Raw genomic sequence first — 20,317 nt, 5'->3', positions numbered from 1 at the left:
TTGCCTCGTATTTCTCAAACAAAACGGATGTGTTTTTTACTCTCTCTCTCTCTCTCTCTGGTTGCTCCCGAAATTCCGCCGCTTGCTTAAATATTACACAGCTTAATCCGAGTCACCACTTCTTCCTCTTCCCAGTCTCAAAACCACTATGTACAGCGTTCACGTTACACCCGGAAAATCTTCCGATCGGCCAACCACTTCGCGATGCCCGGACACCGAAATTTTGTTCAAAGGCCGACGACAAGAATCCATCCCTCACAGATTCTTGAATTATATTCGTGCACAATTTCAACCACCAGAGGAAAGTGGTAAGTCGCTGGCTAGCTGAACTGCGTGCACTCGATCAAGCCATTCCCATTTTCTTTTTTTACCAGCACATTACTCAAAACAATTGAACTTCTTTATGTATTTCCTCAATTTTTTTCCATTCTTCACTTTTGGAGCGTACTGGTAATGAGCCTGAAAAACTTTTTCACATGACAATGTCACTGAAGGAAAAAAGACATGAAATTTTAAATAAAAACAGCAGATTTTGAGGAATTTTGAAAAAAAAAGCCTGTATTCAGTGGATCCTTTGACATGAAAATTTCAACCGAAGTTAGCGTAACGTTTCTTTAATTGTTTTGAGAAAATGTGAAAGTTTTACAAAATACCAATTTCTCAGCGATTTTTTACTTGTTAATTGAACGAATGAATGCATTTTGAGTTTTCAGTAGACTGCTACCTCGAATTTTGTGCTCACGAATACTGTACAGCATGGAACTAACGAACGCACTTACGCTTTGAATGAATAACGGTTTAGAACGCCCTACGCACGACCGCTTAGCAAAAAATCAAAATTCGAAAACGCAACTGAGATTCAACGACCTCAAATATTTTTGCCAATAAATGTGAAATTGTTTGATTTACAATGTTAATTCATTGATAATAAGTGCTAATTATTAACCTGAAGGAGTAATGAAAAACGTGCAGTGAATGTCAACATGCAGTGTCAAATTCATATTTATTATAGATATTTAAAAAAAAGTTATGAAACTTGTATACAAAATGTGATAACTCATGAAAAAACATAGTTTTTTCCGTTTTCGTTTCTTCAAATCAATAATTAACGATTAAACAATACTTGCAAGTACTCAATGGAGATCGAATTTACATTCCATTTGAGGATATAAGGTCACAAGAACCGCACTACTGAATGACACGATGTACTTTGTACTTAAGATTGATATACATATTCAATGACGATAATCTATGTTTCACATACCGCGTAACTTAATTTTTTTTAATAGTGATGTTATTAAAGAAACACGATTATTTGTACTAACAAATGACGCAATGAGCAAATGGTATTTTCCAAAGTGGTTGAGCATTTAGGGCAATGATTATTGGATGTCTAGTAACTCATGTCAGTGAAGTTTTCGATGGTTTGATCACCGATGGAATTTTGCGAGGAATCCCTTACCGTCGAGAACAAATCGTCGTCGTTTTCGTCATTGGTCAATTCGGCACTGTGCAACGCATTGTCCGAACTCACCGGATAATTTCCATAGTCATGAATCCAAACGTCGTTTATGGAATCGTCGCTCGAACCGTCGGAAACTCCGAGCTCGTAATCGCGATCTTTGCTCAAATTTAAATTTTCCATTTTCAACGGATCCTGAGAGTGATTCTCGACGCTGTTCGAAGATTCGCTCATATTCGCCATTATCATGCCGGTCGAAGCATCGTTATAAACCAACACGTTCGGTGTGAACAAATGCTGTCGGCTCTCCGCGATCGGTGGTTTGCTCGGCGTACACAACGTATTCGACGCCTCTATCCTTTGCGTTACGATTGGCGCGGTGTAACAAAAAACGCATGACGTTTCGTTCTTCTTTGAATAATCAAAACCGCTATTGTTACGGCCGTGGAGGTTTAGGATCGTCTCCAGATTCCCGGTTGAAGTTGCGGCCGCATTCATCGGCCATCGTGGCCAATAGGGATCAAGAACCCCTGAAACAAATCGATATTTATTTTGACAGATTTTCAAAAGCTATTTATTTCATAAATCGCAATAATTCTGAGTAAGTCTAGTGCTGTTTTTATGCAGTCTCTTCCTGATGAGTTATTGATTATTAAAGTGGACAGAGTCGTGCACTTAACCGTACACGCTGTCGAACAGGTGAAAAAAAGCGAAAATTTACGAGACCGATTCGCTCGATCCTTAAATTTTCCACATGAAAACGATTGATAACACTTTTATACTCTTTGAAATTCGGTCCTGACAGCAACTCGAAAAACGACCTGGTTTTCAAGAATTACACGCGAGTTACGTGAGCCCAGGGGTTTTACGGTTTTTATACGATCCGTACTCAGGAGTAAACTACTTAAAATAGAAAAGGACTGTCTGTAGCTCGGTCGTAAGAATTTTATGCTCTTCGAGTTTGGTCTCATGCATTTTTGCTGTATTTCGGGGACAGCTGACCGCAGCAAAGGCAGCAGTTTCATCAAATTGAATAATTGATAACTTTTCCGAGTAAGGGCCCCGAGGCATGCAGACGACATTATTCTTGGTTTAGGACTGATTACAAAACTTGAGAGGAAAATAATTAACTGAATTAGAACTGTGGAAATGGTATTATTTTTCCACTTTACATATCCCTGTGAGAAAATTTTTTTCAATATTGTTACAATTCCCTCTCAACCTGAAGATTTCGTCATTTTTACATAAAATTTCGTATGTACAAGAGAAAAATTTCTCTTGCTTGTTCAGCAAACAATTAAGCTTCGGAATTTCCCAAAAGTTTCAGATTATTTTAAGGTGATCTATCAGTTGCACGGGTTCGAGGTCCATAACTTGAAAGCAGTATTTTACCAGAGATAATCATCCATCTGTTAATTTTGTATCTACAAAATGATTTTGTATTGGCAATGTATACGATAAATCAGCTGATTAAGAAAAAAAGTATAAGAAAATCATTACGGAAGCAGAACTTTTTAGAGCAATGAAAATTATAAATATGCTACACTTATTTGATGTTCCAAAAAATAGAAAAAAAGTGTCCTATCAGTCGAGAAATATTCTATTTGAACAATAATCTGATAACTTTTTATAATTCTGACTGAGAAAAATAAACTGAATAAAGATTCAAAAAAAGTCGAATCTATACTTTTCGTTGTGCAGTTTATGGTGATGATGGTACGTGATCGAAAAATTCTATAAATTCCTCGAAACAAGTTATGTAAGTTTGATCGTTTGTTTCTTCCCAAGTTTGTCTATAAAAAAAATCAGAGCATGAAAAGAACATTTTGAGTCGCGTAAGGTTTGATTTGAGAGATAAAAATGAGAACACACCGTTGGAGACGGTCTGGGTTGTTGAAGATTCAGTGGGATTTTTATGAGTGTCTGTCTCTTGTGCGATGCCGTTAGTTTGGTGATACTGTTGATTCGGATTTATAGTTCCGGAAAAGGTAGCCAAGTGTTCAGTATGTTGGTGAGAATACTGAGGATAGTAATTCGAATAATACTGCGTATCGTTGTTATTCTCATGTTGACTGTGAAAGGGAGTTGCAGCAGAATCTCTGTTGTAAGCATGACCAGAAAATTGGGTCTCAGGTACGGACTGGATTTCTGCATGGCAAGGATTTTGAACAGTGTTGATTTCGTTTGATCCTTGAACACAATACTCTCGATTAGAATCAAGGATGATTTGTTTAGTGATTTGTTGAGAATATGGATCATTGGTAATTCCTGAAGGATTTGTCAGTGCACTGTGGTTCTGATAGTAAGGATGAGTTTCAGTGGACCAATTGAAACGTTGTCCATGAAGAGCCGTTTGGTTATCTCCATAATTGAGACTCTCGTTTGGCCCATTGAACTGGAATTTTCGATCCAGATTAATTGGCCTGGTGATGCTCGAACTGGCAACATTATTTTCATAGTAAACTGAATTGTAGAACCGAGAATTTTCGGTGATGTGTTCAGTGTAGCTGGAATCACGATTAACAAAATTATTCGTTGCGATCCACTTGTCGCAGTTTGACTGAATATCGGTTACTTGATGATAGCCGAATGAATACTGCTGTATCGTTCCACTCGAAAAACTGTTACGCAATTGACCAATACTTTCGTTGTTTCTGCTCAATGTTTCGGAACCGTTTGAATATGAATAATTCTTCGAATTATTCAGTGCGTCGTAATAATGCATAGCGTTGTTGCTGTTGTTGTTGTCGTTGTTGTTGTTGTTATTGTTACTTGGATCCCAGAGCTCGTCATTTTCGGTGTCCGATTCTGCGGTAAGCGTGTCCGAATCATCCACGGGATTGCCACTATTTGCATATTGATCGACGGACCAAATCCGCGGGGAATTCGCATCTGGACTCGCAATCTCACCGAGATTCGCACCTACTGGTGCCTCCAATAACTTCTTCAATAACTCAGGCCTCGTCTGGTTGTTTTCGTTCGGATTTTCGATTATTTGTAACTCCATCTCACTCGAAGGACGATCGAAGCTGTTCGGATCCATCGTCACGCTTGATTTAACGTTATCAGTTTCCATGTTCAGTAAATGAGGTACAGATGATCCTGCACCTGTACGAAGATCCACAATGGAGGGACCTTGCCCAACTTCATTCTCGCTCAAACTATGCAACATTTGATATTGATCTCTTTGTAATCGATGGAACAAGAATTGCTGAAATTCCATGTAATTTGGGACTTTCATCACGCCGTCTTCTTTCATTGTTATTTCTTCCTCCGCTCCTACCTACAATTTTAAGTTTTCTGTGATTATGAAAGTATTTTTGAAAATCAGTTTGTCAATAATGCTTTCCCAAATCTGTACTTTTTTATATGAATATCATGTTATAATTTTATTTTATCTTATTTTATTCAAATTATTCATTTGGAAATTCATTTTTTATTAGAATGAAGGACTTCCGTATTCTATATTGAATTTCTATCAAACTGTAAATCTTCAACTCCCTCGTCAAAGCGACTTTAGTTTTGTTTCAATACAAAAATCTCAAAGGCTTTTATATTTACTGGCTATTTTAGTGTCTATCGTTCACAAGCATTGTTAAAAGTGCAAATACATGAAAAGTCTGTATAATTATGAAATATAAATGGAAGTATGCAAGTACAGCAGAATAACTATTTTGTAAACATTTTTTTTTATTGGTAATTAACTTGTACATTTGTTATCACCATTTATTTTGGCAATTCTGCAATAGCAGCTCTAGTACCCGCTTCAAGACCTCATTCACGACCAAATTATTCATTATGCATAGAATTGAAGCATCAAGTTCTAATAAATTTGATATAATTATATGAAATAAATATAATTTTGCAAAAGATTTTTTTGCGGCAATCTGTTTCGCTCAGTTTGACGCTCAGTTGCAAAATTTTTATTATCTTTCAATGCGCCTATCCTCTTTCTTATATCTTCTAAATACCTGAAGAAATATACATGGAAAATTAGGTCGGTTATTGTTTCAGACTTGATCCTTTCTTCAGTTGTTTGATCCATTCAAGATCAAGTTCTGTCATCAATAAATAATCGAGTTTCTATTGTTAAATGCATTTTTTAGCGCTAAATCTTTTTACATTTCATGTTCATTTCATTTTCAATCGCTTAAATTCTTTGCATTTGAAAAGTTTGTGATTGTTAATGGCTATAATGAGTTGCGAAGAAAATCATTCGGTCGTAAAATCACCTCGTGTAATTTAGTAATTTGATTTCTTCTTTAGAAAACGATTTAATTTTCAATTCATTTGCACTTAAACCACATGCTTTTTTACAGGGTATAGAAAACAACTAGAATATTTTGCCAGTACCTGTGCAAAACTTATCAAACAGTTACAAATTCTGTTTTTCGCCACAAACTGATCAGTCTGCCGCTTTTACACGCCATTCGTAACGTTTTGGGGCAGTAAAAAAAATTTAACAAACATAAGTTCGCATACCCGATGTTAAAATCGCAGTTTCTAGAAAATTAGAGAGCGAAATGGCATGCAATAGTAAGGTTAAAAATGCAAAAAAAATTGAAGTTTCGCTGTCATATGATTATGCATCGAGCGGCCATATTGAATCCTCGCCTTTATAGGTAAAAATTTTGAACAATGCACAATAGCAAAAAACTCAATCGTCTGTAATTACGATGATGAAATAACGAATCGATTCGTCGGAAATTGGTTTTCGAAATAGCAAGGAATTTACCCATTGATACGGCGGCTGATGTCTCGCGTAGTAACGATCATCAGTAACTCTGTAATTCGGACTGTGAATTGGAGACGGTACGCCCATATTAGTCAGCTTTTGTTTCTTAACTCTCTTTTTCCGGGTCTGTCGAACCTCTGTGAGCATTCGTTCGACTTCAAGCTGATTTCCACTTTGTTTCGCTTGCAGTGTCCTAATCAGCAAATGCTTCTGCACGAGGTACAAATTACATTGAAAAAAATGAATAAGGATAAAACTTGAGACCGAAAAAAGAAGACTGGTTTGGAAAGTTATTTTAAATACGAAATTTCGAACACGGGTACAAATTTTCAAAGTATATCGAAGAAGCAAAATCGATGTGTCGCGAGCAGCGAAAATAAAGTGAATTACAGGCTCACGCATGAACTCTTACACAAAATAGATCGATGGGTGGGAGAGGAATGCGTAACGCGTGCAAACGGGTGAAAATTTTTTTTTACCTTAATATTACCAGGCACCTGATACACCGAAGCAAGTGCTTGAAGCTCCTTGTACGACAAGTGAGTGAGATCATGATCGTTGTCCATTTCTCCTCGTTCGTTTAAACGACTTTTTCCTGAACTCGCTGATACAACACTGAACACGTGTATTTTGTAAATCTGTTATTAGAGCTCCAAAAATTTAACCATCAAATTTTTCTTTGTCTCGCTGAAAGCGACGTTCAATATGAACACCGGTTTCGCGAGTAATTCGTCTGCTAGAATATGAGCTGCTAGGGTACCTCAATCCGCCGTTACTCATCGTGACAAACGTTGTTTCACGGAAAATTCTTGTTTTGAACGATATCCAGAGTGGGTTTTGTATCGGTGATAGTGGGGGAAAACTTTTGGCAACGCGAATATTTGAACGCTTTCTTTGCGTAAGTCGTTGCTCGTCACTATCCTTCGTTACTCTGCTCTGATCGAAATGATGTTGAAAAGCCTTATATGAATATTTTGTTCAAATTATTCTTTCATGGATTATCCACATCGCGGTTATAAGTATTAAAAGGTTTTCGAGTAGTTTCAAACCTTCGAAATCATCCGCTTTCAATAAAGCGGACGCACCATTGCTATATATATATACAGTCCGAATCGACTGGTCAAATCAGGATTACATTGAAAAATTCGTTTTTTTATTTATTTGTATTCTTTCAGTGAGACTCAATATTTCCAGATAGTGAAAAATAAAATAGTCGTCCGTTGTGCTTTTCGTGAGAGGAAAGCCTTTTCTTTAAATAATCATGCATGGGCGAGAAAAACAAGTATCCACTATTTAGTTCTCTTTCGTACTCACGCAACTCGATAGAGCGCTTTGAAGTGCTTCCTGTTCCGGAACGTTTCTGCCCAGTATTTCAACTCAAAATAAAACTAAATTTGTCGATTAATCCATGCAGACTTTCGTTTTTGCTCATGTAAAACGCGTTCAGTAGATTTTTTGCAATACATTCTTAGTTACCGAGAAACAAAATGAATAGTGACCGAGAACTTTAGATTATTTAAAAAAAAAACCGTAAAGTTGATTTTTTGAGATTACTGTACGGAGACAATTAGATTGATTAGAGATATTTTCAACGCTGGAAAATATTTATAGAGGACACAACGAATGAATATTAACGAATTGAAAACGTTATCCAGGGAGATGAATTAATAATCGAATCGATTATTGTTCATCAACCCTAATTCATCAACCTTGTTCGATGTTATTAATGCTGTAATGAGCGACGAAACGTAGCACGTGATGATTTTACTATAAAAAAGGGCAGATAAATTGAGCAAAAAAAATTGTAAAAAATTCAAACCTGTGAGATGTATTTAGAGAGCTCCAGGGCGCTGTTCACCCACATCCTCGTTCCGACAAGCATACTACAAGGGCTGAAGAGCCTCTTCTTATTAAATTATAAATAGTACGAAGAGATGATCTCTGTATTTTTTCATAACTCGAGTTTCTCAGTGAATGAAAAAAGCCGACATTTTGTCCCCATTTTGAGGTGCATTTTTCGTTATGCTCGAAGAGATGAAAATTCATTTCCGTGAAAATTCAGACTCATCCTTTCTATTTGTGTGTTCGAAGCTCCGTGGATTTTATGATATCGGAGAATCCTTTTAGCGCATTGAACGTCATTAAAAAATAATTGAGATCGGATTGGAAAAGATGAAAAAGGTCGGGGCGTGTCGTCAAAGCGAAATATAAAGTTCCCTTTCGAATTTTTCAAAGGCAGTCCGAACTATGCAGAAAAAATGTTCTTTCTACTTCCTCGTTATTTTATAGTTTCACAAGAGCTTCTTCGTGATACGGAGCCAAATTTAATAAAGCTCACTCCGAACTCGTAGCATAAATTTCATGAGCGTGAGAAAATAATGAGGAGAAACAAAGTGAAAATAAATTTAGCATCCTTCTTTACTATTTATATATCACGAGCCATCAAGGTTGTATTGATCGATAACCGGGCAAAAATGACACTTTAACGATATTATTATAGGGGAGATGTATATTTATGTAGAGTTATGCACTTCAAAGGGGAGATATCCAACGTCATTAGTCATGTAACATTTATGAAATTCATCGTAACGGAACCCCGGTGGTGCAGGCATATTATCGAAATTCTTGGCAGTGTAGTGGAATGTCTCAAGCCCGAAACGACGAAAAAAAATGAAGAAATATCGAGTCCAGGTAGTAATGTAGAGGAAAAACGATAACGTGTCATGTACAGTGAACCATTCGTTACCGCCACAAGTTACAGACCAAAAGAGGGATAGGAAAAGAGAGAGAGAGAGGGAGAGCCAGAGCGAGAGAATTGCTTTACGGAGAAGAAAAATGTTCACATTGGACTTGCGCGCAAGCACGGTACCCCGTGCTTTTGCGTCAAATACAGTTCAGTCTGTGATCGTAGCGAAACGAGGCTCATCGTGTGTTGTCATACTTCCTCTTTCTCAGCGGCAAAATTTCCTCCAGAATAAAGACTGTAAGCACGTTTTTGTTCATCGAAGGTCCTTAAATTCAGATGACCTGCAAGACCGTTAAAATTTTTTAAATATTTGGAATAATTTGCATCATCATTGGAATTGTTTCGAATTCAAAGTTCATCCCGACACAACAGAGAGCCACACACGTGGTCGATTATTTCCGTATTGCAGGTCGATGATCGAGAAAAAATATAATTTATATTTTCATTAAACCATTTCATCCATTCGACAAAAGCTTTCTAAGAACTTTCAAAGAGCTCTTCGAGTGGGAAATTTTGGTGGAAACTCTACAAGATGGAATCTCGTAAGGGACGTGCAAAAAGTAAGTTTTTTTTTGCAATCATTAGTTAAGAACAATTGTATGGAAAATCTTCGTAGAGCACAAACATCACCTCTCGCTCTGTCCTCTCTCTCTCTCTCTCTCTCTCTATCTCTCTCTGTCCATCTATCTCTTCGCAAACGTTCTCTAACTCCTCTTTTGACTGTACATTATAGCAGCACGCTCGAGAATTTCCTCATCAAGTAATTGTACCAGTCGATAATCGAGACAACGAGGATCGTCATCATCATCGTCACCGACGTTGGTGTGTGACTTTGTTATTTTCAGTCTCTCATAAATACACATATTACGATGCAATTTATCCCGTGTCCTGGTTAGTCAGATAACTTCGGCGTTGTTGTTGTTGTTTTTGGAATACGACACCGGGTGATATCGGACGCGGATGTAATCCACCTATAAACAGATGTTTAATTAGACTTGTCATTCACAACTTGTACGAATGTTAGGAAAATTCATTTTCACTGATATATTATTGTTGGACAAAAGCTTCTGTTATTTACGTATTTGGGAAAAAGAGAAATGAGTGACTTGAAGAATAATTACATGGATCCATGCCAATCAATTTATCCCGAAAAGCTGAAGTCCTCCGAAGTTCGTAGAAAAATCGAGGATTTTAAAAACATCAGGCACTTGGAACGTCACTGGAAATAGATAATAATAAATCAAATGTCAAAATTATCAAAAATTAATGAGTCAACCATTTTTACAAACAATTGTTCAACCGATGTTCAAACATTTTTTTGTCGTACGAAATGAATTCTTATTGTTAGATTTTTTCATCATTCTTTTGAATTTTTTTTGTGCCTTCCTTTTGAATAAGCTTTTCTGACTTTTCCCGGAGGCTGTGTATGAGAAACTGTTAGTTCAGTGTCTTAACAACTTTGAATGTACGGAGTTGAATCTTCGTACAAAAACGTGAGCAAAATGCTTTTGCTAAAATCTTAAAGCCGAATTTTCCGTCTTGAGAATTAGTAATTCATAAAAAAAAATTTGTCAAGAGAATGAGAATCATATGACGGGAGTAGTTATTCGTGAAAACTATCATTTGTCAATATTGCATGGTACCACAACACTTGGAAGTAGAAATTTGTATTCGTAATTAAGACATTCAAGTGATGATATGAAAATGATAGTTCGTTGTGAAAATAACGAGTTACTGCCCATGTCTGATTAATTACTCATGGAGGTACAGTAATACTCTGATTATTAATGAGTAACGGAGTGCTGGTGAAGGGAGCTCCCGTGCCATTAATTATGAATTGAAAGAGAGTCTTTATTTCATCTTCCTCCACAACCTTCGCAGCTTCTCCACACCCTTGAGGCTCCATCGTGGAGATTGAGAGAATAATCGTATGCGCCGGCATACATTATCCTCATTTTCATTGTGTAAACGTTCCTCCGGCACTTGGTGCTTCCGCGAGTTAATTTAATCAGCTAAAACACAGAGAAGTTTCATTGAATTAATGAATATGAAATAAACAAGTACGAGACTTTAGATATGAACGGAATACAATTTCTGAATTGCCCTTCAAAGCTGACACATCCGCAGTTGTGATGAATTAAAGCGCGCTTTTTTTTATTTATTCCCTTTGAGGGGAATTATTCACGGAAAGGAGGCGTAACCCACCGTCTAATTTTTATTAGTTGAATTTTTTATCATTCGAGTTCAATGTTTTTTTTTGCTTAGTTTTATTTCATTGAATGGGGACATCTTTGTATTGTTAACGAACTTTTAATTCACACTCCAATTGTGCTTTCAAAACTACTCATGAGCTCAAAAAGTCAAGCTTCGAATTGAATCATCATGTCAGTCATCAAGCTCTTGCAAGCCCAATAAAAATTGAACGTGTCGAAAGTTATCATTTTTTACTGCAATCTGTAAAGTCTATTATGGAAAAATCAATTCAGCTTTGGGAAAATCCATATTAATTTTTGTCTCGGATCATTAGCTCTGATCAGGCAACATTCAAATCATGGCTGCTTTTGTCACTTGCTTCGAAGTACTACAATTTTGTAGTCAAAAGATAAAAAATAGTTTAGTCTGCAGCATTCGCTATTTTCGAGAGATCTTGGTAAAGCTCGCATGGAATGCAACGAAGTTGCTCATTATTGTAAAACTAAAAGTACACTCGCTGCATTCAAGAAACTCACATTTTTGACGGTAACTCTGCGTCCTTGTAATAGATTTTCTCTACGAAATTTCCAATAGCAACGAAAAATTTCACGAAGCTTGTTAATAAAAATGTTATAATCGTGAGCGTTTTGTGTAGTAAGTTTATACGAAGCGTCGTATCAATCTCGACGTTTGTAATCTCTGATTTTCAGAGATACTTTATTTCGAGATTTCCCTTTTAAACGTGGTTGTAGGAAAACGATTTCGTTGGGATCTGATTTAATATGAATGATATTCCGTTCAGTCGACCGTTGTGCCTTACGCTGTATGGATCCGTTGGATTTCAATTACCGCCAGAATGAATAAACTCCTTGAAATCTCTAGAAAGAAAAAAACGGAAGCCTGTTAGAAATTGAAGAACACTTGGATTTGAATTACAAATTGAAAAAAAAATCCATCGTGCCTGAATCTTCTAAAACAGAAAGAAAAAAGTGTACGAAAAATCCAATAAAGCACGTCCACGAAAACCTAAAACGTCAAGAAATTCAGAGCCAGAGGCCAGTTTGTTGGAGAACGCTCTACAAGCTCAGGGTTTTTCTGAATTTCATTTCCAATATGGAAAAAAATGTTCGAATGTTTCCAAATTTAAAAGAAAAAAACATTTTTATTTTAGATCAAAAAGTAAGCCAAAAAAGGTTCAACATCCCGAGAATTTTAAAATAGTTCCTTCTTTAAGGATCCAAGCTTCTCTTTATTTTGTCGTAAAATTGGGTATAAACGAGTTAAGGATTTTGCTAATTGATCGGACAGAGTGGCCGTTAGTGTGTATGTGCTTTATGCTTTCCTTTAGGGGGTTGAAAATACAGGCTCTATGGAGTATAGAGTAGGAGCAAGGGCAAGTAAGAGAGAGAAAGAGCTCTGCTCGGTTGTCATGGTGACCCGAATGCCCGGGACACGACCAGGAGCTCTCCTCCTCGCACGTATTCGCCGCAGACTCGTGACGACGCAGTAGAATATATAGAAATTGTATTCAGACCCTTTTATTTATGAAGATATTTTTTCTCATCGAATCTCTCGTGACTCATAAATGCGTTCATCTTTAATCAACACCTCAAACGGTTCTTTGACTCCAAGATAGCACTCCACGCAATTCGGGAGCCAACCTTCGGTCCACCATAATTTCGATACTCAGCCACTATGTTTATGATTGAGTAATCTTAGGGATTTCTCAATCGTAAAAATTTTAAAAATATTGTAACAGAAAAACTGTTGAGATAAAAAACGATATTTTCCTTCCTTTGTGCAATCAATATTAAAAGTTCCTCCACAACGATGATTTTTGTCTCAATTTCTTTCCTTTTTCCAAAATATCTTTGAATTTTTTTGAAACGTTGAATAAGATAAGCGAACTCTGTTTTGAATTCTAAAATTTGGAGATCAAGATCTAGGAATACAAATTTTAATTCTAATATTTAGAGATAAGAAACCAACGATAAAACAAGCCTTTCAAAAATTCACGCGTGTTCAAATGTGGTAAATAGAGAGGATTTTTTCGATTCGCTGAGTACCGAAATTGAGGTCGGAAAAGATTTAGTCATCGAGAGTGCGAATCGTCCCCAACGCGATCGTCAAAATGTTCCCTCCTCTTTCATGTTTTCCTCATCCCTACGGGAGCATATACATAAAAAACTTCGTGGTGAATGAATTTCCTTTCTATCTTTTAGCTTCACCTTTCAACTATGATTCTCGGAATTTTCTCTTTGATGCTCCTCCTGTTCTGCTTTCATTAAGCTTCTGCGATCCTTTTCGGCGAACAAATATCAATTTGCAATTGTAATAACTGACTTTTTGGAGTGCAGTCTCGTTTCATATGTAAAACTATAAGCCGAACCTTGCAAATAAGTGCATTTTTACAAACGTTTTCACAAGTTTTCAGGGGCGAACTAACGTCATTATCGATTCAAGTTCGAATTTTTCACATCTTCCTTTTATCTCTTTCCTTTTTTTCATCGGTATGGCATTCCTGTTTGCTAAAATTCAATTAACATAATGTATTGTTAATCAATTTCGAAGCTTGCATCACTGAAAATTGGCTGTTGACCAATTTTGAGTCTGAAATAAAAGACAATGTTTTTAATAGGAAAACTAGATTCGGTTCCCATTCGAAATTCCTCTCGGCATTTACCTTCGAAAAGGTGCGCATAAGAATAATTCACATAATTTCACGAATTCACAAACAACATGATTTTCCTAGCTCTACGAGTACAGAGCAAACGTAGAATGAATAATGTACTTATTCGCGGAAAACTTGTGGTACCGTTATGAAAAATTCACGACTCTCCGGAAGAACTCTAGTTGTCACGCACCTAGGATGAAACGTGCGAAGCAATTTCCTCGAGAGTTTGTAAGCTTGTTTTACCACAAAACCAGAACGAATGCATAAAATATTGAGCTGGCCAAGATGGAAAAAGCTCTAAAACAAAAATCGACAAGGGAAAGGAAAAACTATGAGACATTTCGAGTTTAACGAAGGATGAAAGTTTCAGAATTATCCCTGTTTCCAAAAGTGAGTGAATAAGGTAAAAAAAAATGGCTGTAAAATTCATACAAGGCTTTTCTAACTCATAGATCATAGTTTTCGAATTTAATGTAGATTTTTTAAACTTCAATTAGAATGGACCTAGTCTTTCGCTTCAAAATTAGATCAGGAGATTGAAAACATAATAAGAACGACTGTTTTAAACACTAGCTAAAGATTGGTGCAATCATTTGACGCATGCGACAAGTTTCTCGAGACGACGTGTAAATATCCATCATATAACTCATTTGTAGGAAATTATAGTTTTTGCGAATAGATGCATGAAACGGAGACGTGAAGAATTTCTTCATATAATGATCCGTATAATAAAAAGTATACGCGTTTTTGAGTTTTTAATCATAAATATTCCATAAACATTTTTGACTGGTCAATAGTTTTTGACGAATCAAAATAAGTATTTTATTTTCATAATTATCTATACTTGTCACAGACTTTTTTGTAAATTTTACAACGATATTCGTTTCGAATGATTCGAAAGTCAGAAGAGGAATTTCAAAATGCCGGAAGTGGTTCATTTAAATGATGAAAATATTCGAAATTCTCAACGTCTCTGATCTGAAAGCAAGAGTAACCCCACTTCATCGAAACCCGCCTAATACGACATGAGTAACGTACTCGTTCAGCGATGCGATCTTCATTTCGATCGATTCACTTGTAGTGCTGGCTGTAAATATTTGCACTACGTCGAGAGAGAGAGCTCTTTTTCTCTCTCTTTCTCTTTCTCTTTCTCCCTCTCTCGTTCGCACATTCACTCATGTTTCAGCGAAACAACTCTCGTTTCTATTCCAGGTCCATTTCATTGGTAGACGAGTAGCGATATGTTAGACTCTGTAATCATATTTTATTACGAGCCTGTAAACCCAGAAAAAAACCGGTTGATTCGAGACTGAATATATTCTGCTTGAATTGAATTTTTTATTCATTCACATAAGACGAATATAAATTTCTTTGTAAATAAATTTTTCAGGAATACAGCTGATTGAAAAACGATGAAAAGAAATGATCAAATCATTATGTCATTAAGCCTAAACCTTTTCAATGTACTTTTTGATTTACTTTTCGTCTCACCATTCGCTTCACTTTTTAAAAATGAACTGAAGCTTCGAAAATAAATATCGGAAGTTCTAATATGGAAAATTGGAGTCGTTGTCAACCCCATCGTAGGCTTTTCGAAATCGTATTGGTTAATTATCATTGAATTTTTTATAACAATCCTGGCACTCAAATGATACACACGAACCAAGTATTTCTCTGATTCAACTATATGATTTTTCTCCGGGTGCAGTTTTTATTTCGTAGTCATATACTTTTTACTTATTAGCGTATTACAGAAATTTTTGTACTTTAAAAACGCTCGGTAGCTCTTTTACCCTTAATACACTTCTATCTACAATTAGTTAATAGATGAGTGTATTTACTCTCTGGCAATTTTCTCCTCCACGCGATTAATATTTATATATAATATTTTATTATATATGAATATATGAGTTAGGGCGATTGAAAAAAAAATCGACTGTTCATTTGGCCTTACTTCAAGTCCTTGATCAAAAATTAATGCTTCGTAAAGTAGAGCATTAAAGCTAGTAAGTTAGCTGAAGCAATCCGATATTATAAAATATTTCATACATGTATTGACAGAAATTTGGAAGCCTCAAATTATTAGCATTATTACTTTTACATCGAGCACTAAATTTTTTGATGGAAATGACGAATAAACAGACACTCTTTAATCGATATTCCGAGTTAAAAATAGATGAAATTATCGAAGGGAGTTCTGGAGTATTTTGAGAAAATTCTTCATGACATACATCTATTTTTTGAGAATCCAGAAAAAATGAAAATTGTTTCTACTTTGGAAAAAACGGAAATTGATCGATTTTTTTGGAGCCACCGCGCTGTTTACATTCTATCTTGCCTGATATTCCTGCACATTACCCTCTGACAAGTGTCTTTTCAAAAACCACAAAAACAATGATTCTAGAAACCTCGAACTCGTTGGATGATATTCTCATAAATGGTAATGACTATCCTGCACTCTTTAACGTAAATAAATAAAGTAAAAAATAGCAAAGAATACCTCGCACTCTCTCACACCGACTGGAGAAAAGCAACTTTTTGCGGGTCAAGCATCTCGAAAGTTTTGAGCTCAATGAAACAGTCTTAAGGAGTTTAGGACCGGTTCGAATCTTGCAGAGGACGAGCTTGAGGATGACGTGAGCATTTTGGGGGGTTCTGCAGCAGCCAGTCTTGCTCTAGGTGGTCGCCATAGGCCGGAAGAGCTTAACACGCTCGCGGCGACAACGAGATTCACCCGTAAGGAAATTCAGCTCATCTATCGCGGATTCAAGCAGGAATGCCCGACCGGTCTCGTCGACGAGGAAGCCTTCAAGCATATTTTTTCTCAATTCTTTCCTCAGGGTGGTGAGTCCAAACGATCTCCATTTAATCCATCCCTCTATGAGTCGTTGAGAAAGGTAAAAAAGAAAGGTTTTTCATAATTTATCGTGTAATCGAAATTGTAAAGGTGATTGATTTGTTAAAGTCATTTTTTGAATACGCAGTACTTATCCGATGTTTCCCGAGACACAAATGAATATTCCTAGTGCAAAGTCGAACATTTCAGACGACCTCATATGATCCTTTTCCAAGAGCTCATTCGTTGAGTGTGTTCTCTCCTCAAAACGACATTTTTCTTACCCAGTATCGTTATCTCTGGGACGTTTCCATCCGAAGAACTTTGTTCTCGTTCCTCTCTCACGTATACATCATGAAACTCGACGTTTCGTTGGCATACTCCCCGAAATTTATCATCGTACTCCTCCTTAATCGTTGAAACTTCTTCTCTGCCGCAAAACTTTCGTCACCAATTCAATTTCCTCGTGTAAAACTTTGACTATTCGTATGTTGATATCTGCGTTGGAAATCTTCCTCCGTTCAGACCATTTTCGTGATCCTCTTCATGGAGTTTCCCTTTATTAATGTAAATCTGAAAATATTGAATAATTTCTTTTAGATGCCAGTCAATATGCGCATTACGTATTTAATACGATGCAGACGAAACCTTCGGGAAAAATAAGCTTCGAGGTAAGCTTTCGTTCTTTATGAAATAAAATGATTTATAAATTCACCGAATACAGTGAACGCTATCGATGAATTTGCATAGAATCATAAGAACATAATAAATACACATCGGCATATAAAATGTTGAAATATTTTCTTCGTTAAACTCATTAATTAGTTGTCAATGGCGGATTGATTTTTTGAATAATAGACGAAAATAACTTTTATTCCAACAAATGTTTCTTTCTACTTTGTGTCTCCTGCAGGAATTTTTGTCAATTTTATCAAAAGTATCAAGAGGTTCGGTGGAGGAAAAACTCCAATGGGTTTTCGGTCTTTACGACCTCGATGGTGATGGTCTTATCAGCAAAGAGGAAATGTTGGATGTAGTTGGGTCAATCTATGAAATGTTGGGACGATACACGCAGCCACAAATCCTGGAGCCCGGAACAGCAGCGAGAGAGCACGTAGATCGTATTTTCCATGTGAGGAAAAGTTTTTGTAAATTCTAAACAGAAAAACAAATTCATCATTCAATTTTTAGAATTAACCATTTTACCTGACAGCTATTCAAATTTGACCAATGGAAAATACTATTCTTCTAGTAAACACCATCGACGTTTACATTTTCGAATTTGAACATTTTTCAAATTGTTGAAAATTAAATAACAAGAAATTGCAAAAAAAAACAAATGATAAAAATAATAAGATTTGAGAAATATGAAGATTTCAAAAAAATGAAAATCGTAATTTCAGTTAATCGATGCGAACAAAGACGGTGTTGTTACAATCGAAGAACTCGTACAATGGTGTTCAAAGGACGAGCAACTACTCCGAAGTCTCGGTACCCTCGATACGGTCTTATGAGATGATTTTAACTCAATAATATTAAGAGGAATGGAGAATGTGGTCGATACGACGAACTCGTATCGACTACGACGAACTCAATTCTCTTTCAAAACTAATTATTCGTCAAGGGAACAACGACCCGGAGAGGGGGAAAAGAATATCGGAAAAATTTTAAAGATTGTTCTATAAAAGATAAAACTCATCGGAATTATATCCTCAATGGAGAATCTGCGTGTACATACGTTCAAACGTATGATACACCACTCACCATCTACCCAAGTCTTTCAAACCCCCGACGATTATATCGAATGATTAATATTACCACAAAATATCATATAGCCGAGCGAAAGGTACTGAAAAACTGCAGTATTATTGAAGTATTATACAATAATGAAAGAGAAATTATGCCACATGATTACATTAACAATTTGTTACCCTTCAACTTAATGATGAACTGTCACAACAGTGAATGTAGTATTCGAAAAATGTTGCTTATCCGAGCACAAAACTGCAGAAAGCTTTTGATATTGTTTTGAAGTTCATTTGAATAATGATGTTTGATGATTTTTCCTTGATCTTATCAAGAAATGGCATTTCTCATGTCTTTATAGTATAAAAACGATCAAATTTGAAAATTTATGAAAAAAAAAGTGCCCTCGCGTTTCGGCCACTGCTTTTACCTCTTCTTTTCTCTCTCCTTAATCCTCTTATTCTCTTCCTTCTAATATTATCCTTAGATCGAAACGTCTTCGAGAAATGTATCAGCTTCGAATTCCTTATTACGAATTTCCAAAACTTCTTTCACTTTTCAATAGAAGAGCGCTGATGAGTCAAGGGAAACGTGATTGATTAAAAGAGACGATGAATTGTTGAATCTGCGGAATGAAAAATATTGTTAAAAAACTTACGAATTATCAAACTTTTAAAAAGTCTTTTCCATTCTTCCATTCAAGGAATGTAATTACTTGTTTGCGTCGCTTCGCAACGATAGTGCGTGTTCTCAACAAGAAAAGTAATTGAAGATGCGAATTTCACAAATTTATCACATTCTTTCAGAGCGAAACTTTTCGCATTTCTTTCTCCCTTCTTTAAAGAGTAATCCGTGCAGTGACATTAAAAGCTATTCATTACGTCCGTTCAAACGATTCAATTGATATTATTCTAATTCGAAATGATTATGCATGGTTCGCAGACAAAAAGTATTGAGATAAAAATTTCGAAACTTTATAATTGAACTCAAAAGAATAGAAAAATAAAAGAATTAAGGATTGATTTATCTCTAAAACTATTTGAACAACTCAGAAGAATCATATTCATCAAAAAATGATACGCGAGGTATGCAAAAGTTGTGCAGTGTTGAGAACACAAATTACTTGTCACGATTGCAAGAAGTACGTTGAATTAATGAAAACTTACAGTCACGATCGGAAAAATATAAAATAATAACAATATGGAAAGCAAGAGGAGCATGAAAGAAATCGCTAGATTAATAATCTTTCAAAAATATGAAACGTTGGAGATATTAATGAGAATGGAGTTTGATGAAATAACAAACGTGACTCGCGATTGATTAGAGTTGACCAATAATAAGAGAAACGCGGCCCTCTTCGGCCCCGCCTCGTGTGATTCTCCTGTACCTTATTACTACTTAACATTGAGAGAAATACCAATAAAAATAACAATAATAATATTAATAATATTGATCATTTACAGACGTTATCGAATATACATTTAAAAAACTCCTCAAGATATATATATATATATATATAGAAAGCTAAGAGACACTTATATTATAAATACTCGTAAAAAAAGATATATACATACATTACTGAAAAATTTATGAAAAACTATTTCGCGAGTCTGAAAAAACGTAAACGTCGCTCGTACGCGAATCCAGCGCACGAATTTAATGTAATCGACGAAGGATGATTGTAAAAGGACAAGAAATTCTCAGAATTATCTCTGTACCTCGTTGCGCTTGCCTCGTTGACGATTAAAATATATTATGTACACATAAATGATGTGACGAAAAAGATATGTGAGAAGCAAAAATGTTCAACGATTGCATCATTCGCGAAAGAACGAATAAAGCCATGCTAATGAAAATAAAAACCGACCTGTATTCTTTATTACTTTTGTTTTTTCTACCAGATCGAAAGAAAAGATATGAAAAAA

The 20,317-nt window shown here is 35.9% G+C and overlaps 2 protein-coding genes across 5 annotated transcripts; one reads left to right on the top strand and one right to left on the bottom strand.

Annotated features, from left to right (window-relative positions):
• Positions 1 to 20,254, top strand: LOC122408295 (Kv channel-interacting protein 2-like). 4 transcript variants are annotated; one of them, XM_043415000.1, is made up of 6 exons: positions 9,079 to 9,180; positions 9,417 to 9,503; positions 16,427 to 16,654; positions 17,247 to 17,317; positions 17,560 to 17,778; positions 18,050 to 20,254. In XM_043415000.1, the coding sequence occupies exons 2-6, from the start codon at positions 9,476 to 9,478 to the stop codon at positions 18,158 to 18,160; spliced, it is 657 nt and encodes a 218-aa protein (XP_043270935.1). In that variant the 5' UTR covers positions 9,079 to 9,180; positions 9,417 to 9,475; the 3' UTR covers positions 18,161 to 20,254. The 4 variants fall into 4 exon arrangements, with proteins under 4 accessions (XP_043270933.1, XP_043270935.1, XP_043270934.1 ...); XM_043415001.1 differs by having other exon boundaries at positions 9,163 to 9,180; positions 9,353 to 9,503; XM_043414998.1 differs by lacking the exons at positions 9,079 to 9,180; positions 9,417 to 9,503 and adding an exon at positions 1 to 308.
• Positions 985 to 6,916, bottom strand: LOC122408288 (putative uncharacterized protein DDB_G0282133). Its single transcript, XM_043414992.1, has 4 exons — positions 6,677 to 6,916; positions 6,198 to 6,407; positions 3,335 to 4,745; positions 985 to 1,992 (listed from the first exon to the last, which is right to left on the bottom strand). The coding sequence occupies exons 1-4, from the start codon at positions 6,761 to 6,763 to the stop codon at positions 1,394 to 1,396; spliced, it is 2,307 nt and encodes a 768-aa protein (XP_043270927.1). The 5' UTR covers positions 6,764 to 6,916; the 3' UTR covers positions 985 to 1,393.
• Positions 20,255 to 20,317: the final 63 nt, after the last annotated feature.

This window comes from Venturia canescens, chromosome 3 (assembly GCF_019457755.1).
Source record: "Venturia canescens isolate UGA chromosome 3, ASM1945775v1, whole genome shotgun sequence".
NCBI classification, from domain to species: Eukaryota; Metazoa; Arthropoda; class Insecta; order Hymenoptera; family Ichneumonidae; genus Venturia; species Venturia canescens.
This window is presented reverse-complemented; position numbering and strand designations above follow the sequence as displayed.

Coding starts and splice junctions, on each gene's coding strand:
- LOC122408295 (XM_043414998.1), top strand. CDS start 149: ATGTACAGCGTTCACGTTACACCCGGAAAATCTTCCGATCGGCCAACC. Junction 16,655..17,246: donor TCAATTCTTTCCTCAGGGTG/GTGAGTCCAAAC, acceptor AATTTCTTTTAG/ATGCCAGTCAATATGCGCAT. Junction 17,779..18,049: donor ACGTAGATCGTATTTTCCAT/GTGAGGAAAAGT, acceptor TCGTAATTTCAG/TTAATCGATGCGAACAAAGA.
- LOC122408288 (XM_043414992.1), bottom strand. CDS start 6,763: ATGGACAACGATCATGATCTCACTCACTTGTCGTACAAGGAGCTTCAA. Junction 4,746..6,197: donor ATCAGCCGCCGTATCAATGG/GTAAATTCCTTG, acceptor TTAAAATTGTAG/GTAGGAGCGGAGGAAGAAAT. Junction 1,993..3,334: donor AACCCAGACCGTCTCCAACG/GTGTGTTCTCAT, acceptor GATTTGTTTCAG/GGGTTCTTGATCCCTATTGG.